The sequence below is a fragment of the Oenanthe melanoleuca genome, chromosome 17 (assembly GCF_029582105.1).
Source record: "Oenanthe melanoleuca isolate GR-GAL-2019-014 chromosome 17, OMel1.0, whole genome shotgun sequence".
In the NCBI taxonomy this organism is placed as follows: domain Eukaryota; kingdom Metazoa; phylum Chordata; class Aves; order Passeriformes; family Muscicapidae; genus Oenanthe; species Oenanthe melanoleuca.
In genome coordinates this window covers 8,207,468-8,226,425 of record NC_079350.1, presented here as the reverse complement: position 1 = coordinate 8,226,425, position 18,958 = coordinate 8,207,468, and the positions used below count along the sequence as shown (strand labels likewise).

General features: G+C 44.2%; 1 protein-coding gene across 1 annotated transcript in view; it reads left to right on the top strand.

Moving 5' to 3' along the window:
- The window catches only part of PAPPA (pappalysin 1), a 175,918-nt gene that overhangs the window by 60,928 nt on the left and 96,032 nt on the right, over window positions 1-18,958 (top strand). The window contains exons 5-7 of the mRNA XM_056505346.1: window positions 215-407; window positions 6,412-6,533; window positions 11,960-12,467. Coding sequence (XP_056361321.1) covers window positions 215-407; window positions 6,412-6,533; window positions 11,960-12,467 — 823 coding nt within the window. The remainder of the gene's footprint in view (window positions 1-214; window positions 408-6,411; window positions 6,534-11,959; window positions 12,468-18,958) is intronic.

Sequence of the window (18,958 nt, the reverse complement as noted above, 5' to 3'; positions counted from 1 at the left end):
CATTTATTGATTTATTTCCTTCCTTTTTAACCATTGTTTCCTTTCACCTGCCTCCACAAGTGATGGCTGTGCTAATTCCTTCACACACCATTAACTCTGGAGTGCTGTGGGACCCCAGCCCTTCCAAGGAGCTGCCACTCACCAGCTCATAATTCCTCCCCTTGCTCCCACCTCCTCTCCCACGTGGCTGATGTGGCTTCTGTTTGAATTGCAGATGACGACTGCACCGACTCCTTCACTCCCAACCAGGTGGCCAGGATGCACTGCTACCTGGACCTGGTCTACCAGAGCTGGCAGCCCACCAAGAAACCGGCTCCCGTCGCAATTGCCCCCCAGATTGTGGCTCGCAGCTCCTCCTCTGTCACCCTGGAGTGGTTTCCACCCATCGATGGCCACTTCTTTGAAAGGTGATCATGCTCTGCTCTGTACTCTCGTGCTGGGAAAGTGGGGAGAACCAGAGAGCGCAGCTTGGTCATGTGCTGTGCTCAGCCTGGGTTAAGGCTCTTTCCTAAATTGGTTCATACTGAGGAGGTTATTGATCTGTTGTCTGCTCTTCCTTTCTCAGCCTGTAGCACTCAGTTGAAGGCCATTGATTTGCCATGTAAAGGGCAAATCTTTCTCCATATGTTAGGGGAGGAATTTTCAATCAAAGATTCCGGCCCTGTGATTCCTGCTGTTATTGCTGCTCATGAATACCTGTGGGCTTTGGCTGTGCCTGCACGTTCCCCCCTCCTCCCCCTGCACATTCCCTTTGCAAGGACAAAGTGGATCTTGTTTTTACAACACAGAGCTCATGGGCAAGGAGGTGGCTGCACTGGGGACAGGGACAAACGCTCCGTCCTCCCCCGAGCTGTAGATGTGAGATGGGAATTGAGCAAGGCAGAGTCAAGGTCCAAGACCCCTGGCTATGATGTGGATGTTGTGCTGTAGGGCAGCCTAGGAGTGTGTACTCCTGTCTGGCAGGCAAGCAGCCATGTGATATCAATAATGGAAAATGTAGGGCTCTGGGCAGGAGCTGCACCTCATTGCAGTCCACATTCAGAGCAGTTCTGCCCCAGTATGACCTGAGTAACTGGCTAGTTCATCTAAATGCTCTTATGCAGCTCTTGGATGAGCTGCAGGAGCTATGGGAGCCCTGGCAGAGAACTTCCCAAATCGCTGACCTTCTCGCATTACCATTAACTCACATCCCCGTTTGCATTTCTTCTCCACCTCTTGCTTTGTTGTTTTATTGAGAGCAAGCTTGGAGTGTCCTTCAGGAGCACAGCAGTTCAGAGCACAGGAGGCCAAATTTACAAGCGTATTAGCACCCAAAAAGCTGCCTCAGCACTGCTGCTTTGTGCTGGGAGAGCACCTTGAAACCACTGCCTCCATCAGGGATGAAACTCCTTCCAGCACTGCCAGGACACCGTGGCCATTTCAGTGGCCAGCTTGCACTTTATCCCACCAGGCAGAGAGCTGTTATTTTCTGTTCAGATGAGATTTTCCACCCTTATTGCAGATTAATATGGGGAGAGAAATCACATCCTGTTAGGAATTGATAAAGAGAGGTCTTGTGCTCTGAACAGTGTTTGCTTTAATTACAGTTTTGTAACCGAATCCTTTCATTCCCTACCTGTGAAAAGGACTCATGTAGTTCTGAAAATTAATTCAAAATTTTTCAGCCCATAATCATTTTTAGGTAAATTAAGTTTCTCCAATTTAATTTAGATTTCAGAAGATGCTTATTGTGTGTTAAATAAATGCCATCTGCCTCTAAAAAACACATTGATGCAGAGTTAATTGTCATGTAACCAAATATGACTTTATTACATATTTTTTATAACTCAATCAATATGTTCTTAATAACCTCTAGTTACTTGCTTCTTAAATAACACACAGTGGATAGCCTGCTAAATCTAAAATTTCATAACAGAGTTATCATATGTTAAATAAAGAGTGATTTTCCAGGAAAAAAAAGTCCTTTGGGTTTTCAAATCTGTGTGCTCAGTATTACTGAAGAGATTTAAAGAGACAGCCTCAAATACTTTGAGTCCAATTCCCTGTTAAAATGAGATTCCCACTGCTAACAGATACAGAAATGTTGCCGTGACCATTTAAAAATGTCACTGAAACATATAAATGATCCTGTCTAAAACATGCCCAAATTTTTGATCTGCTAATCAAAACAAGGATGATAGTATTATTCTAGTGAGTAATCCTGGAAAAGCCCACGTGCTGAACTTCCAGAACCGCCGTGTCCGGCGCTGCTCGGTCAGAGACTCATGCCTGTATCAATTTGTGAAATTGGGTCACTGTGCAAGACAAGTAGGAGGTAAAATTGGCCAAGTATAATCTTATCTGTGTGTGGGAATACTGTAAATCTTTGCAGATATTTTTACACAAAGTGCACACCATTGGCCCAAATTTTACTTGCCTCACTTGAATGAATAAACTCATTCACTTCAATGGGACTATTCATGTAAAAAACAGAAGACTGATACTCAGCTGCTGAGTGCCTTGGGCCTGGTTTCTAATGCACAGAGGCCCCTTCCTTGCTGTTTTGACAGTGTAAAAGGGCCTTCAAAGGATGAATGGCTCTGGCTACATTAGCAAGTGTTGTGGCCCAATAGAAGCAGATCTCCAGCGCAAAACAGTTGTTAATGAAGACCTGACGTCAACACTGCGGGGGCTTGGGGGTACCAGCGCCAGGAGCACATCAGGTGTGGTCCTGCAGCACACCTCCACTCTGCTTCCTGGCAAAGCTGGGTCCAGCATCCCTGCTCCAGGACTGTTCCAGTACTGGGAGAGGAGAAATTTCACTCCTGATCCCAATTACAATGCTGCTGTGGGCGTGCTCGGCGTAACTCAAGTTCCTTTCATGTCTCTTTTATTCTCCAGAGCTGTGCACAGGCAGTGACCTCTGCTTAATGAAAGTCAGGGAGGGAAAATTTAGCCTTCTGTTTAAAAACGTAGCACTGGGCTGGCTGTATCTGTGGGAGGTCCTGGCAGGTTGAAGGGAGATGAAGCATGGAAGTAAAGACTGTATGTCTTTATCCTAACTCTGCTTAGATGCAACTCTGCCATAGGTGCATTAGATGCTTTCCTCAGGGGAGTCTTCAAATTATGTGATTACTTATGTGGATTTAGGGGCAGAAAGCAATGTTATCTCCTAGCTCCTGTAAATTTGGGGGTGGCTCTCCTGTGTTCTCACAATTTGGCAAAAGTAGACACAAGAGTTGTGCACAGCAGTAAAATCTTCCTCACTCGCCTGGCTTCTTCAGAGTGTTCAATTGATATTTGCTCTCTCACTCTGGAGAGTCACTTACCTGCATGTAAATTTATCAAGATGCTTTGACCCTAAGTTCCAGCAGCTGGTTGAGCTCCCAGACATCCCTAATAATCAAATATATCAAGACCCAGGATTTCTTCTTGTAGCCCCTGCCCACAGGATTGGAATCCTTCCCATTCTCCATCCTCCCTTTCAAAAAAGCATGAAAAAATGCAAGCACAATAACATGTAATAATAAAATAACAATAAAGCAAATGAAACAAGTGAAAACAAGCAAGAAAAAGAGAAGTCTCTTCATTTCCTGACTGCATCCATTGGATGTGTTCATCTGCTGTCTCTGAGCATCCATTCATGCACCTCCTGTCTGAGATGTGTGGGCAGATGTGAACATTTATTGTCATGGGGCTCTGCAGCAAATTTGGGCAGAAATCTTTGAATACATCTGCTTCTCCAAGTTTTCATTGAGGTGACAGCATTAATTTCCATGAATCTGATTCTATCTCATTCTTAGCAAGCAAATATTTTGGTCAGTGTGGTGTCCCAGAGATGTCTGTGCTTGATAATCACTCTGTTAAACCTTGCTGGAAAGTTTCAGTGCCTTAGAGGGGAGAGGACCAATCCTGAATTTCAAATACAGCAGCTCAAATTTAGTCTGTAAACAGGCACTCTTTACCCAAAGGAATGACAGAATTTTAGTGGTTTTGAGTTGCCTACTGAACTGGTGCTGGCCCTGAAGGAAATGGTCTGTTTTTCACTAGTAATCTTTAGATTTTTTGAACCCACTTCACTGAAATATCATGCTGTAGGAATGAATTCCTCCTGTGCTCTGAACTTCATAAGCTGGAATTTCCCCAGTACTTGGCTTATTAGAAAACAGAGAAGTCTAGATTTTCCATTACCCTGCACTTTGGGCAGTCATGTGCCACTGTATAAGGTGGAAGATATGGATATAATTCCTAATTAATAATGTTTTTGAACCAATTTATGCTCTTTTTTTTTTTTTTTTCCTTGTTGTCCATGGCTTCATAAGGTATTAGGACCTTAGGTTTTCATAAGCATGTAAATGCAGTTCCATAATTAAGTTTGACATTCATGGCTCTTTATAGGATTTGTGTGCAAGAGTCCGCAGACCAAAAACTTTAACCCAGGAGTCATCCCCTGTGTAAGTCCTTTCAGCCAGTGGAGTTACATCAGGGTTGAGTTTGGCTCCCAAACTGGAAAAGTAAAAAGAGAAAGTTTGCTCATAGCCTTTCCCACATGATGCTCCTTGTGATTTCTCTCTTACCTCCAAGTCCTCACTGGTAAAAGGAAATGTTTGTCCATAAGCCTACAGTTTTTTTCCACCATGGCAGCCTGTGATGAAATAGTATAGCTGCTAATTTGAGTAAAAAGCAGTCCTAATTGTGGAAACTTGGCTTCCAGAGCCTTCTCCTCATCCAGGACCAAGTGCTAATGCAGGAGTCTCTTTGTAGAGAAACTGAAAGATTATTATTGCAGGGACTTCTATCCTGACTGTTCATGGAAGTGTCTGAAGCACAACTGTCCAACAATAATTCTACATTTTGATTTCTCAGGACCATTTATTCAGCTTTCTTGATTTTTTTTTTTTAAATCTTGGTTTTTCATGTATTATTCAGGCAAGCTGAGTCAGACACCTAAACCTCTGTTAAACAGGCAGCTGAGAAATGAAATAGGGAGGCAGTATCATGCCACTGGTGCAGGTGGGTGAAGTGAGACACGGAGAGAAGTTACTCACAACATGCCCACACTTTTCATTACCAGTGTTACAGACTGTGAAAGGAAGAGGAGCCCACCTTTGTCTCCCTCTTCTTTATTCTACCCCATTACCATGATGTATTTTTCAGGTGCTCCCAGCAGGTGTATCCCTTCCTGCACTGCACAAGTTCAGCCAGTTACTGTCTCTGATAGGGTGGCTTGGCCACTGAGGATCCCAAATAACCTCTGCCTGAGAATCACAGTCCTCTCATCAAAGCAGTGCTGAAATAAATCATCCAGTGATGGTTATGATGGTTAAAATTTGCATAGCTTATTATAATAGTTGATATAAATTATTTAATAATTGACTCAAGCCATTCTTACTAGAGTAGTATAAAGAGTACACTGTGTTACACACAAATTGTTTGCCTAAAACTTTTGTCGTTTCCTAGGTACATTTGTTCATTAGGATAATTAATTTTTAACTTTCCATTTCAGCAGAAAGTGTTCCTTAAAGCAGAATAATTAATTCTGAATAGTAAGCAGCTTACTGGTGTAAATTACCATGTTCTTGGGGTCATACAAGGTTCCAGATTTGTGACCCTCAAGGAACATAGGGCTGAACTGTGTGAATTGTATCCTCAGCTGATATAAATCAGCTTAACCTGAGGATGTTAGAGTTACTCCAGTCTACATCAGCTTAAACCCTGATCTTGTGAATGGATTAGCAAAACTATTTAAACAGGTTGAGGGTAGTTTTGGATTAGATATTAGGAAGAAATTACTCTCTGTGAGAGTAGTGAAACCCTGGCACAGGGTGCCCAGAGCAGCTGTGGCTGCCCCTGGATCCCTGGCAGTGCCCAAGGCCAGGTTGGACATTGGGGATTGGAGCAACCTGGGACAGTGGGAGGAGATGGAATGAGATGAGCTTTTAAGTCCTTTCCAACCCAAACCAGTTTGTAATTTGTGAATTGGTGTTTAACTGGGTTTCCCTGGTCAGCTAATCTTGCTGGCAGGGCAATCCTAAAGATACTACAAGTTCAAGCAATAAATAAATCCATGGTGGGAGCAGAAATAGATCTGAAAACTCCTGATGCAAATTTATCTGCTCCAACCCCTAAGCAACATGTGTTTTCTTTTGTCTGGTTTATTCCAGTGCAAGGGGGAAAAAAAGCATAGGTGAATGTGACTTCCCAGGTTGCTATCATTTTCTGTTGGATCAAGGGCTCAGAAATGCTTTCTACAAAGGCTCTTGACTTAAATCTACAGAAGGTCAGCATCAGAAAACACTTTTGTCAGTGCCTTGAGAAAAGAGGGTTAAGTGGACCTGAATTCTAAGTCTTATTGCTTTTAATATAGTTGAATAAGCAGCTCATTCAGCTGTTACTAAGTTGGTGTGTTTTCCTGTTTTCCTGGCCTCCTAGAGAAGTGGGATCAGCATGTGATCTGTGTGCAGAAGGAAGAGTCCTGGTGCAATACGCCTTCAGCGCCTCTTCTCCCATGCCCTGCGACCCCTCGGGGCACTGGAGCCCACGGGAGGCAGAAGGTGAGTCACAGGGATGGGGACAAACACAAACACATGGTGGGGGAGAAGGTGGGACAGAGCAAAGGGAAAGCCACAAAAATCTGGTAGGAAAATCTGGGAGTGATTGATTATACCTGCATGTAACATGGACAGAACTAGCGGGCAGAGGAGCACTGTGCCCTGAAGAAATGCCACTGGCTCAGTACCTATGTTTTGGCCCCTGAGTTCTGCCCCTGCCCATGAATTAAGTGAATTCCAGGAGCTGAACATGAATTTCACAAAGCAGCAGAGTGCCAAGAAATGCTGACCATTCACATCTGCCAGATGAATTCCTCAGGGGAGCTGTTTACTCCCTCTACTCCAACTCCAAAAGTGAAGAGCTGTTATTTATTTGATTTGAGCTGCCATCCCTTGTGGTGAGTAGCAGTGGGCTGCAGCAGCAGCAGCCAGGCTGGAAGGAGGTTGCCCTGCAGCAGGAATGCAGGTGACCACGTCAAGCTCTCTTGTTCAGGATGTTTTGCAAGTTCTCCTGGAGCGTGTTGGAAGGAGAATGGTCTGCAGGGCTGGTTGTGCAGTGCCATTAGATCTCCATCATTAACTCTCCTCCACTCTCCTTCCGTTACGTCCCTGGGTGGATGTGGTGGAGCATATTTAACATTGTCCCAGGCAAAGGTCAGGCATCCCAAATCATGGGTTGGAAAGAGCAGAGCGTTGTTTCAGCCTGTCCCCCACGAGCTTCCTTCCGGAGCACACACTGCGGGCCCACGCTTCACCGTGAGCACACGCTGAGCTCACCAAGCCCCAAGGACAATCCTGGGTTTTGCAAACTCATTATACAAATACCTCCTCATGCTAAGGGTTTATTTGTCCTGCAGCTAAAGCACGTGGGAGTTATTCTGCAAGGGATATTATTTGGGCTGGCACCCGGAGCTCTCCCTTGTCCTAAGGTCAGCACGTGCAAGGAGCTGTGCCCCTGCTGCTTGATGGGACAGTGTCCTCTGCCCCACACACCCCTGTCCCAGGGTGGGGGCCCAGCAGAGCTTGTGTTTCACTCTGACTCACCTCCTAAATTTAGAACAGGGTGCCCAGAGCAGCTGTGGCTTCCCCATCCCTGGCAATGTCCAAGGCCAGGTTGGAGAGGGCTTGGATCCTGGGATAGTGGAAGGTGTCCCTGTCCATTGCAGGGGTGAAGCTTTAAGGTCCCTTCCAATGCAAACTATTCCATGATTTTATGACATCCAGAGCTGCTGGGCACAGCTCAGAACACACCTGGCCCTTGGGTGCAAGCTTCATCCTGGGAATCAGCACTCTGGGTATGAGAGTGACTGGATCACCCAGTAAACAGCATTAGCAGAGGTTGGATCACTTGCAATACTAGTTCAGAGAATAAGGTGGAATTTCCACTTAGCCAAGGATTACAAGACTTTGAAACCTGTTTTCATTTGGAACAAAACTTGAAACTTTTGAAATTCTCCATGAAGGAAAATTAAAAACAAAAAGTGTTTGAGGCTGGCCAAAATGTTTTGTTTAGCTCATGTAATTCCTCATGAACTTTGGTTAAATTATGACATTTAAAAATATATGCTTTTAGTATAGAATCTAGGGCAAAAGCAACTTTGATTATCAAAATGGAAAATGTTTCAGGGGCAAAAGTGAAAAGGTTTCTCACAAAAATGTCATAACACAATGTTCCAATAGTGTTAGAAATTTCTTGCCATTTTCTCTTCCAGGATAAAATTTTGGCCAAATAAGCCAAATTTTGCAAAGTGTTTTTTATTTTGAAAGGACTGCATATTCCATTGAAATATGCAGTTCCATCAAAATTTCTTCACTTGATTTGAAAACTTCTGGATCTCACACGTCTTGCCAGAAGCATCATTCCTAGAGAAACTAAGCTACTCTAAGATTTATTACTCAGCAGCATTTTGCATTTAATTTCCTCTTCTTGCTGTGTGTGCCTGCATGTTCTTAGCTATGAAGGGTGCAGTCTGATCCTTATCTGTCTCAGTTAGCTGCTCTTGTGCCACTGCTATGGAACAGAAGTTTGGTAATCATCCTCTCAGGATTAACGAGTTGTTGCCACTTTAGGGTAGAAAATATACCAAGTGTATGGTGTTTGTTGCTCCATGATTTTCTGTCTCCACTGCCACACTCCCTGACATTCAGGCCCTCTGCCTATTTGCACTTGGTTTGAGTTACAAACAGCAGTTAGATCATTGTCTGGGTTCTTTAATTGTCTATCTGTGAGTACTCAAACCGTCAAGTTTTAAATTCACTTTCTGCAGGGGTTCATGGGTGTAAATCTCCACTGCTTGAATGTCCATGGAAAATGAAGACAAAAGAGGCACAAGCACAGCCAAAATGAATTTCTGTTATAATCTGAGATGACACTCGTGGAAAATGTTCTGTAGGGCTCATCCAGCTTCTGAGCAGAAAACCACACTCCTCACGTGTCTCTGAAGCAGCTCTGCTTGGTCTGATCTCATTTTCCTGAGGTCTCCTGCCCCAGGCAGCACCAGCAGTGGTCTGGGCTATGTGGGAGCTGTTCCCATTGCAAAACCCTGCTGTCCTTCCTAATTCCCTGCTTATTCCTGAGCGTGGTGGGATCTGACCCCCAGGCTGAGACATCTCGTGGTTCCTTCTCAGCCAGCTGTGGCCCCTGCACGAGGGGCTGTTTGTTCCTTGGCAGGGGTTGTGGGGAGGCTCATGAGATCAGGCAGTTCTGATTTACTCTTTATCTTCACCAGAGAGCCAGAAAGCTCTAACCTACCTGGATTCTCACCAGCAACACCAGCTAGATCAACAAACCTTACAGCACCTCCACAACTCTGTAAAAGGGGGGTTTTATGTAAGAAAGGTGATTTTGGCTCAAGCCCAGTGAGTACCTTTGCTTGCTGTGCAATATATGCATATACCAGTCATTTCCTCCTGCCTGGCTCACTGCTGACTGAGAGAAGTGTGAGAATATCATAAATAATGTTGCTGCTCTAGAGCTCAGCTTTTTCCTGGGCTTAATATTTCCCTCTAGAGCAATTCTTTCTGTATCTTAATTGTCCCAGCTGGACATCTGAGTTCCACTGGGTGGTTCCTTTATCTTGACCACCTGAGAAATGTGGCAGGTGAGTTGCAGTTGTAGCAGGGGTGATATCCTGAGAGATTCCTGATGCCAGGTGGCATCTGAGGCTCTGTCCCTGTGGCAGGGAATTCATCCCAGGCACTGCACTTAACTGCACCATGAAGGATGGACACACCAGGCTGTAGTTGTGGACAGCATTTTAGGGAAAGAGACACTCTTCTAACCTGCCATCCCTGCTCTCCAGCCAGGACATGGGGTTTTGTGCTAGGCAAGATGTGATGTTGCATGAGATGCTGTTCTGTGTCTGATCCGTCTCATAAGGCAGAGGATTTTCAGAACCTGAGTGCAGAGGGGAACAATAACTTCTACACCATTTCTTTTTACATACAAATATTTGTCATTTTTAGAGTATTTACCAATTTCTAGAAATCCAGTAATGCAAAATAAGGTTTTCGTCCTCTTCCACAATTAAAATAATCTTTCTTACCGAGGTCTAGGTGTTGGATAATATTTAAGAAGAATCGTTTTATCTCAGCTTCATTGAGGTTTTTAGTTTATGAATGACTACAATCTGCCACCTGTTTTGGGGTAATACTCTGTGTGCTAAGCTCCCTGGAGGCTGAGTCCAATTCATGCATCTCCAGGGATCACACACTGATCTACCCAAATGTGTAGGTTTGTTTGGAATTTAAGTCTTACCGAGGCCTTGAACTGACAGAGGTGAATTTGCAGGATCCCAGGTGGGGACATGCTGGGCTGTGAGCCATTAGCTCCATTTTCCTTTCTGCGAGAGGGCAGTGGTAAAATTCACACATCTTTCCAAAGCCCTCTGAGATACTGAAGTTAAAAGAGACCTTAGGGCTGCAGTCAGGAGCTTGCTGTGGGTCTGAGAAAGTCGTCAGAGGGCTCAGCCAAGCACACCCAGCCAGCAATGAGGGTGAGATAACGTGAGCTGAACGGGGTATTGCTGCTCACAGTGATTATCCACAGGGCTCGCACACTTGCCAGGCGGGAAACTCTGTTAAATGGACCTCTGGCTTTCTTCAACATGTATCACTGCTGTGGTCTCTCCAGATGTTGATCTTAGTGGCATTCCCGCTGCTCTGTGTCATGTGGGGAGGAGAGAAGGGCTCTGGGATGTGGGAGGTGAGGGAGAAGCATGAAAAGTTGGGCATCTGCAGGACAATAGCGTTGAATCGCAGGAAGGCTGCCAGGAAATCTATTCTGCATCTGGGTTCATTTGGTATGAACAGGAGAATTCCCTGAGCTGTTTATCCTTGACAAAAGAGACACATTTCTAACACTTCATTGAATCACAGACAATCAGAATAACCTTCGCACGTTGCCCTTTTCTCTTTAAATTAGTAGTGATGTCCTGTTTGTCCATGTATGCCCAGTAGTTTATCTTGCTTTTTTCCTCAGTTGCAAACAGCTGTGATGTCCTTTTTTTTTTACCCTCTGCCTTCTGCATTTCTCTCCTCTCATTACCTATTTTATCTTCTTTTTTTGTACTTTGCCTTCTCCCTGTCATGCTTGCCTCCCTTTTTGTGTGATTATTTTGGAAGGAAAAGGAAATTTATAGCTCTCACTGGATTCTGTTACCAACTGTTCCACCCATCTGACCCCTCTGGATCTTGCAGTCCATGACTCCACGCCAAATTGTAATGTTACCATAGTATTTGGGAACCCAGCAAGCATTGTGGCTTTCATTATTTTTTAGTACTACCTCCCATGTAGTTGCACACAGCCAACGGTGAGAAAAGTAAAAGCACAAGTGCCTGTTGTTTCATCACAACGAGAGCAAAGAGGCAGCTCAGACCTGTGCTCTATGTGCCTCCAAAAAAAAAAGGGGCCTTGCACAACATGCTAGATCAACCTGTAAATGCCACAGGACCTGCCCCTGAACAGCACAACCACTTCTTGGAACAAACAAAGGCTCTTTTCTTGTCTTTGTTAAAGGGAAAAGGATTGTATTTTCAAGTAAGAGGCAAGGGAATAAGTAGGAGTTTAACTGCAGGCAAAGTGACTCTGTTTATCAGGTAAATTACCAAGTGCAAGGGGCAGAAAATCCCATTGTTTGGCACAGGGAAAAGCACTAGAAATAAGAAACGCAAGCCCAGCTGCACTGGCACAGAGTGTGTTGTGTAGTGTCCAGCCCAAACTGGGCTTGTGTCTCTCACCTGGCCAGGAGACACTGGTGTTCTGTTCCTCTTCCCCATGCTGGCCATGCCTGTTCCGATGAAGTAAATAATTGATTTCCTGGACAGGTATGTTCTCCTGCCACCAGTCTGCCTTTTAAACTGATGCAAATGAAAACTCACATTCTGTAACTTATTCTGTGCCCTCTCTTTGCTTCCTTCTTCCCTTCCAGGGCACCCTGACGTTGAGCAGCCCTGTAAATCCAGTGTCAGGACGTGGAGTCCCAATTCAGCTGTCAACCAGCACACTGTGCCCCCAGCCTGCCCCGAGCCCCAGGGCTGCTACCTGCAGCTGGAATTTCGCTATCCCCTGACCCCAGAGTCGCTCACAGTCTGGGTGACGTTCGTTTCCCCGGACTGGGACTCCAGTGGAGCAGTGAATGACATCAAGCTGCTCACCGTCAGCGGGAAGAACATCTCGCTCGGGCCACAGAATGTCTTCTGTGACATCCCACTGACCATAAAGCTGGATGTGGGACAAGTGGGAGAGGAGGTCTATGGGATCCAGATCTACACCTTGGACGAGCACCTGGAAATCGACGCTGCCATGCTGAGCTCTGTGCCCCACAGCAGCCTGTGCTCAGGCTGCAAACCCATCCAGTACAAAGTCGTCCGGGACCCCCCTTTCCAGTCTGGGTCTCCAGTGGTCATCTCAAACCTCAGCAGGAGATTTGTTGACACGTAAGTAGCTGCATAGATCAAAACAATGTTCTGGTCTTCTCATCCTTCTAATTTCCAGCACTTCAAGTGATTGTTAAGATGTTGAGCTAGACAGATATGCCAAGACAGGATGACCCCAGAGTTTGTCTCTGAAACCAGCAGCATTAAACCCAAATGAGATAGCCTGAGATTTCATGGATAGTTGTACAGAGATGTGTCATTCAGGCTTTCTTTAACTAGAAGGGATAATGCAATCTATCTAAGATATGATAAATTAAATATTTAAGCTAACCTAAGTGAGGATCTCTGGAATAACATGGTCATCAGTTTCTTGGGAATCTTTTGAAAGTAATGTTTTTGTGGAGAAGGAGAGAGCAGGGTTTTCAGTGCTGGAGCACCAATTAACTGCTAAAGAAAGTGTGCAAAGAAATACACAGGCATGCTCAGATATATAAATGTGTTTCACCCACTTCCATTTTCTGCTTTAATGGTCACTAAACCAAGTTGTGTTGGTGTGAGATTGTTCTGAAATGGGAAACATGGCAAATGCTCTAGTTTCTTGTAAAAAATTAGTTTCATCCCAGATACAGTTACAGTCATCTAGTAAAGGGATGCATTACTGTTGAGGAAAGTCCAACTTCAAAATATTTACTGATTTCTAGGAGATCCATGATCTACGTGTAAGCATTCAACGGGAAGAAAAGCATCTTTTGCATAACATGATTCCCTGGAAATGATTCACTCATCTGTGGGAGCAACGTGAAGCTTTTTGAAAAATGAACAGCAGATAAAAGGAAACCTGCTAAGAAAACTGCACTCTAATTTAGAAAAGATGATCTAATTAGTACAGCTAATATCAAGGAAGCATACATCATTATGCTCTTCTAAAGCATATTTAAATAGAATAAAAATGATTAATTAACAATTCAGTAATCATGAGCTGCCACCCCTTTTCATAGCCCAATTATGCATCTCAGAAGATGCAAATTGTCCCCACAGATTTAAAAATTTAGGGTAACTAACAATAGTGAATCTAAGAGCAAAACCCAGAACATCACTAAGATCACTCATATGCTGAAAGTTAAGCATGTACTTAAGTGCTTTCTTGGGTTGTAGCCTTGTTCAAACAATTGCTGGCACTTAGCATGAGATGATATTGGCATATTGGAAAAGTGGAAAGTGGTGAATTTTCCCAAGATTTTGCTGTGAAAGCATCTTTGCCTGAAACCTAGCCCACTCTCATTGGAAAATGGGACTGGTTTGGTTTGAAATATTTGCATACCTTAGCACAAGTTCCCACAGAAACAGGTCCAGTTTTGACTTCATAACACAATGTGTAAGAAAAAAGAGAAGCCCAGAACATAACTTGCATTCTGAATTGTATTTCTTCACCTTTTTTTATGATTTTGTGGATCACTTCTGGCTTACAGCTAACTCAAGTGGAGGAGTGCTCTAAGAATTAAATCAGTAGCCAGGAATTAATTACAGTTTTCCTGAGGGTCATTGATTAAGTCACATTGGGTAACAGCACTGTCCCTGTCTGTATGTCTCAGGTAGTTACACAGCCAGCTAAAAATCAGACAGAGCATTTAATGTAGTCTTTCTGGGCTCCACCTGTGATCAGTGGACAGAAATGGGAGCTGGCACAGCCAACTTCACAACCAAATCCCATCCAAATCCTCCGGGCTAGCTGGGCTCACTTACTCTGTGTCTTACCAGGGACCACAGGGAAAATCCTGCCAGTGAGCTCTGACAGGACACTTGGGAAGTGAAGTTTTAGTCACTGGGTGAGGAGATATGCAGATTCTCAAGCACTCATAGTTGGCTTTGAGATTGTTTTGGTTGATTTACAATGAGGTGGGCAGGGCTGGCACAGGGTGCCCAGAGCAGCTGTGGCTGCCCCTGGATCCCTGGCAGTGCCCAAGGCCAGGCTGGACACTGGGGCTTGGGGACAGTGGGAGGTGTCCCTGCCCATGGCATTGGATTTGGAGCAAGATGGTCTTTAAGATCCTTTCCAACCCAAACCATTCCTTGATTGTGTGATTCAAGATTTCTGCATGTGTCTCAACTCTTGAGAAGTGAGATGCATTTTTTATTGTATCTTCTGGGCACAGCACTGATCTGTATCCCCTGGTGATGGGGGAGATTCAGAGGCTGCTGCTGGGCCATAACTTGAGGCAGAACAAACTCCCTGAAACTCTGCATGGGGTTGTGGTTTTCTGGTAGAGGCAAAAGCAATATGAATTTTCAATTGGAACCCTGTGCAAAGTGCAAAGACTCTTCAGAGCCTTTGCACACCCTAAGCAGGAAGGAAAGGACCAGGGAATTCAGGGGCAGAGGCACTGGGCCATGCTCCTACTTATGAACGTGTGTAGAGGTACATCCTGTTCACATCTGCCTGTTTACCTCATTCTGCACCACTGGAATTCAGCATATTTGTGCAGCCAGACTTTGCAGCCTCTTTATCTCCCTGTGAGCCCCAAGCCAGTTGCCCCTCCTTGGTGCTCTTGCATGTTTTCCATATTAAATAAAACAACACCCCTACATGTTCTGTGGAAGCCTTTTTTGAAGGCAGTGACATATCTTTACTCTTGCCTCCTTTGACCTTGATCTTCACTTTCTCTTTTTCTCCCAAAGAAAATATTTGCTTGTGCTGTTATCTGTGAGCAAGATCCTTTCCCCAGGTGTGGCGATGCTGAAAGAAAAATTAATTTCTCCTACCTTTTCCTGTCAAAGAGAGGAAACTTCCTTTTAAGCTGAGAGGAGAAACAGCCTTTAATGGATAGCCCTTGCCTAGTCAGCACTGGGTGCTCCACAGAGGAGAGTAAATAACTAGAACAGTGGAAACATTTTATTAAGAAATGCATAATAATAATGCCAGACCTTCTGTTCTCAAGCTGAATTTTAATCTCAACTCTTGGCTCAAGTTGAGGCTTAAACATTAATTTCTGAGGGACAAGACCTTATCCAGGACGTTATCCTTGGACCTTACAGAAACCAGGCAAGATACACTCAATTCCACTGAGTGTGATCAGCTGGAATTGCTGGTATCTGGGATGCAAAATGAGAGTCAGAGCCTAGGAGGAGATCAGAAAGCTAAATAAGTCATGGGGGGAAAAAAGAGGTCAGGCCAGGTGCAGCATAGAACTGCTGAGTCTTCACACCACAGCAACTGATAAGGAAGGAGCCTCATCTGCAAGTCTCAAAGTCTCAGCTCACAATTTAATCCAAAGTGTGGGTTGTGCACATGCTCAGAGGCTGTTCTCTGGAAATACTCAGTGACATGGCCACAATGGCAATTGAGGTGGTGGCTTTTTGCCAATACTGGAGGTTTTTTTATGCTCACGTGGTTGTGTTGGAGAGTGATCACTGCTGATTTTGAAGAGCTCAGTGAGCAGTCAGTGCCCAGAGCTCTCTGGATGGTGTCAGAGGCACAGTTAGGTGTCAGTCTGGGGTGAGCAGCCCGTGTTCCCCATGGCACTCCCAGCATCCCAGACTGTGAGCAGTGGTGAGCTGAGTGCACTTACACGACCTACTTGCTCCCCTCTGGCAGACCGAGCCAAGAGACACTGAGGTTGGTTTTGGAAAGTTGTCAGATTAACTGAAAAAGTTTCAGAGAGTTGGAAATTTTCCCAAGTTTTCTGCCACAGACTTCGTAAGAAGCCTCAAAGTGTGGTGGACAGCACTGGATCAGGTTGTCTTTGTGGTGTTAACCAGTAGAGTTTTTTCAAGACAAAGGCTTTGACTGAAATAACCTGAGAAAGAATCTCAGCATGAAGCCCTGGTACAAGGTTTGGGTTTGCAGAGTTGAGGCTTCACTGAGAAGCAAGTTTGCAGTCCTGTGATATCTTATTCTGAGCTGTTCCTACCAGAGCTTTGGTACCAAGCTGGCACATAGAGATCCTGCATTCAGACTTCAAAAAAGAAATACTGAGAGAGAAGCTTGCATTTTCTTGTACAGGGAATAGGTTTTTCTTCTCAATTTTGGCTATTTTGCACTGACATTCTATGGCTAAAACTTTTCTGTTGCTTGATAATAGTTGGAGGGGACTGATCATCATCTGTGTAAACAGCAGTTCTTGTTCAAGTAAGTACAATACTTTTAAATATGTTGTTAGAATCAGGACTTCAGTGCTGAACTTGTAAACTCCATGTCATTTCTTGGGGTTTAACTCTGTTTTAACACCTCAAGGTGGTGGACTAAGATCTCACTCTGGCTTCTTGGAGTGCTTGCAGAATGACAGAGGAATTGCCAGCTTCAGGATGGCAGGTGGCTGGAGGGCTCCTATGGCACTGTTTGTATTTCATTGCTCAAGGGTCCTTAGCAGTTCATGTGCTTTAGCCCTCTACTTTATCCAACACTATAATTTACCTTATTGATGCATGTACCATTTATTACTGGTCCCCAGTTGGAAGGGGCATATGGTCAGTGACTCGTCAGAAATCCCAGATGAGGAGAAGTTGGAATGGAAAGTGACTCTTTAGTCTGAAGGCTCCCACAAATATGAACAAGCAGAGAGGCTGGAGAATCAGCAGTAGCTGTTCATAATGAGCAAGAACTCCTCCCTTATTGGTGTGCCTTTTAGCCCCCACACTCAAGAAGAAGAGAGCATTTGTCTGACCCAGACACAGCTGAGCAGACTAGGAAATTACAAATATCACACTGATGATATCTAAACCCAAGTCCCTGTAGAATGCAACACTAAAACTTCACAGTGACATCTGTCCTTATTATGGCATTCCTTCCTTCACCTCAAAGATCTATTTCTCTGTTTTCTGGAGGTCTACCAGCCAGAGGAATGTATGATCTAAAGCAGCTGAAATGAATTGCCAAATCTATCTGTCATGAAGATAATTAACACCATATTTCTACCCAAACAAGATACAGATCACTGGGTGGTTTTTCTCCCGACACCAAAAGCTGAAGCCCACATTATCACCCATCTTCTGCTGATCTCTCCTTCACAGTAACTATGCCAAACCTCTCTCAATATGCCAGGAAATATTGGGGAGTATCTTAGATAGGACTGAAATATTAAGAAAACACTTTGCATGCCCAGATTTATCTGCCAGGTTGTCCATGAGATACAGGTGTGCTGCACATCTGGATTCCCATCTGGCTTTAGAGCTGTAGATGGCATTCCAGCTGTCCTTGTGCACCAACACTTACCCAGCTACCCTGGAAAGGCCTTGCCTTGATGTGTGCAAGGACCTCCTATGCTTTTTCATCCCCCTGATGGTTCATAGCTGCCTTGCAATTAAATGAATAATATAATCATAGAAATGTGGAATGGTTTGTGTTGAAAGGGACCTTGAAGATCATCTCATTCCAACCCCTTTCCATGGGCAGGGACACCTTTCACTAGTCCAGGTTGCTCAGAGCTCCATCCAGCACAACTTTCCAATTAACTGCTCTCTTTCCCTCTCACTTGTAATAAAAAATTCCCAGTTTATTCTGCCTTTCCTGGTCCCAATGTGTAATATTGTTTTATACCAACATATGGACCATTTAAAGACATCCAAATTTGTAAGTTATTAATTTCTGCATAATAACTCCATCTTTCTCTGCATTGACTGAGCCTATTTACCTATTTTTGTATGTCTCTGGATATTTGAACTTTTGGGTTTCTGATTTTTTTTTTCCCCAGGAAATGTTTGTTAGTCAGCCTCAAAATGGTAACTGAATGAAAAAAAAAATCCATTTTCATATAAATTTATCTTTCTATCCCACCTATTACTGCTACTATATGTAAATGGTGTGTCTATGTTGAGCCACTGAGTATTTAATGCCCACTCTCACATCATGTGCTACCAGGGAACTGTTGTTATTAAAGAATTTTTCACCAATCTCCAACTAGGAGGTTTCTTTCCCATAATTGCACAATTCTCCATATAATTTTTTCTTTAGTAATAGGTTAGAGATCCCTGGCTATATCCATATGGCATTTTACAGCTCCTCTCCAGTAGAAACACTTTTACCAAGCTTCAGCAGGAACAGATTAACTCTTATTCACACTTACTTGCTCATTTCTAAGAACTTCCCTATAATTTGCTTTCCACGCTATTTTTCCATGGACAAAGCTATTTTGAACTTTCCCAAGAAGTAAACACTTTTCTGTCCCACCAGGTTTCTCTTACCCCTGTAATTTCCAGTTTCAGGTTCAAGAACTAGATCTTCATCCAGCATCCTTTTGTTAAGGAATAAATATTTTTTCCCTTGCAGATCCTACTTTCCCAGCAGGAATAGTGGCCATGCTGTCACTGTACGAAACCCTTGTCAGTGAAGAGTTTTGAGTGTGTTGGAGCTGCCTGTGGTCAGTTTTGGCAAAGTTGTGATGTTTGCTATGCAGCTGGTGTAGGACAGCGTAGCAATCCTGATGCTCAGCATGAGCTGGCATTGTCCCCGTGCTGCTCTGAGGCCGTGCCTGGCCTTGGCTGTGTCATCAGCTCCTTCCTCATGCAGCCAGGATAGATTGCCCTGTTCCTGCTTAACGAACCTGGAAATCCCCCAT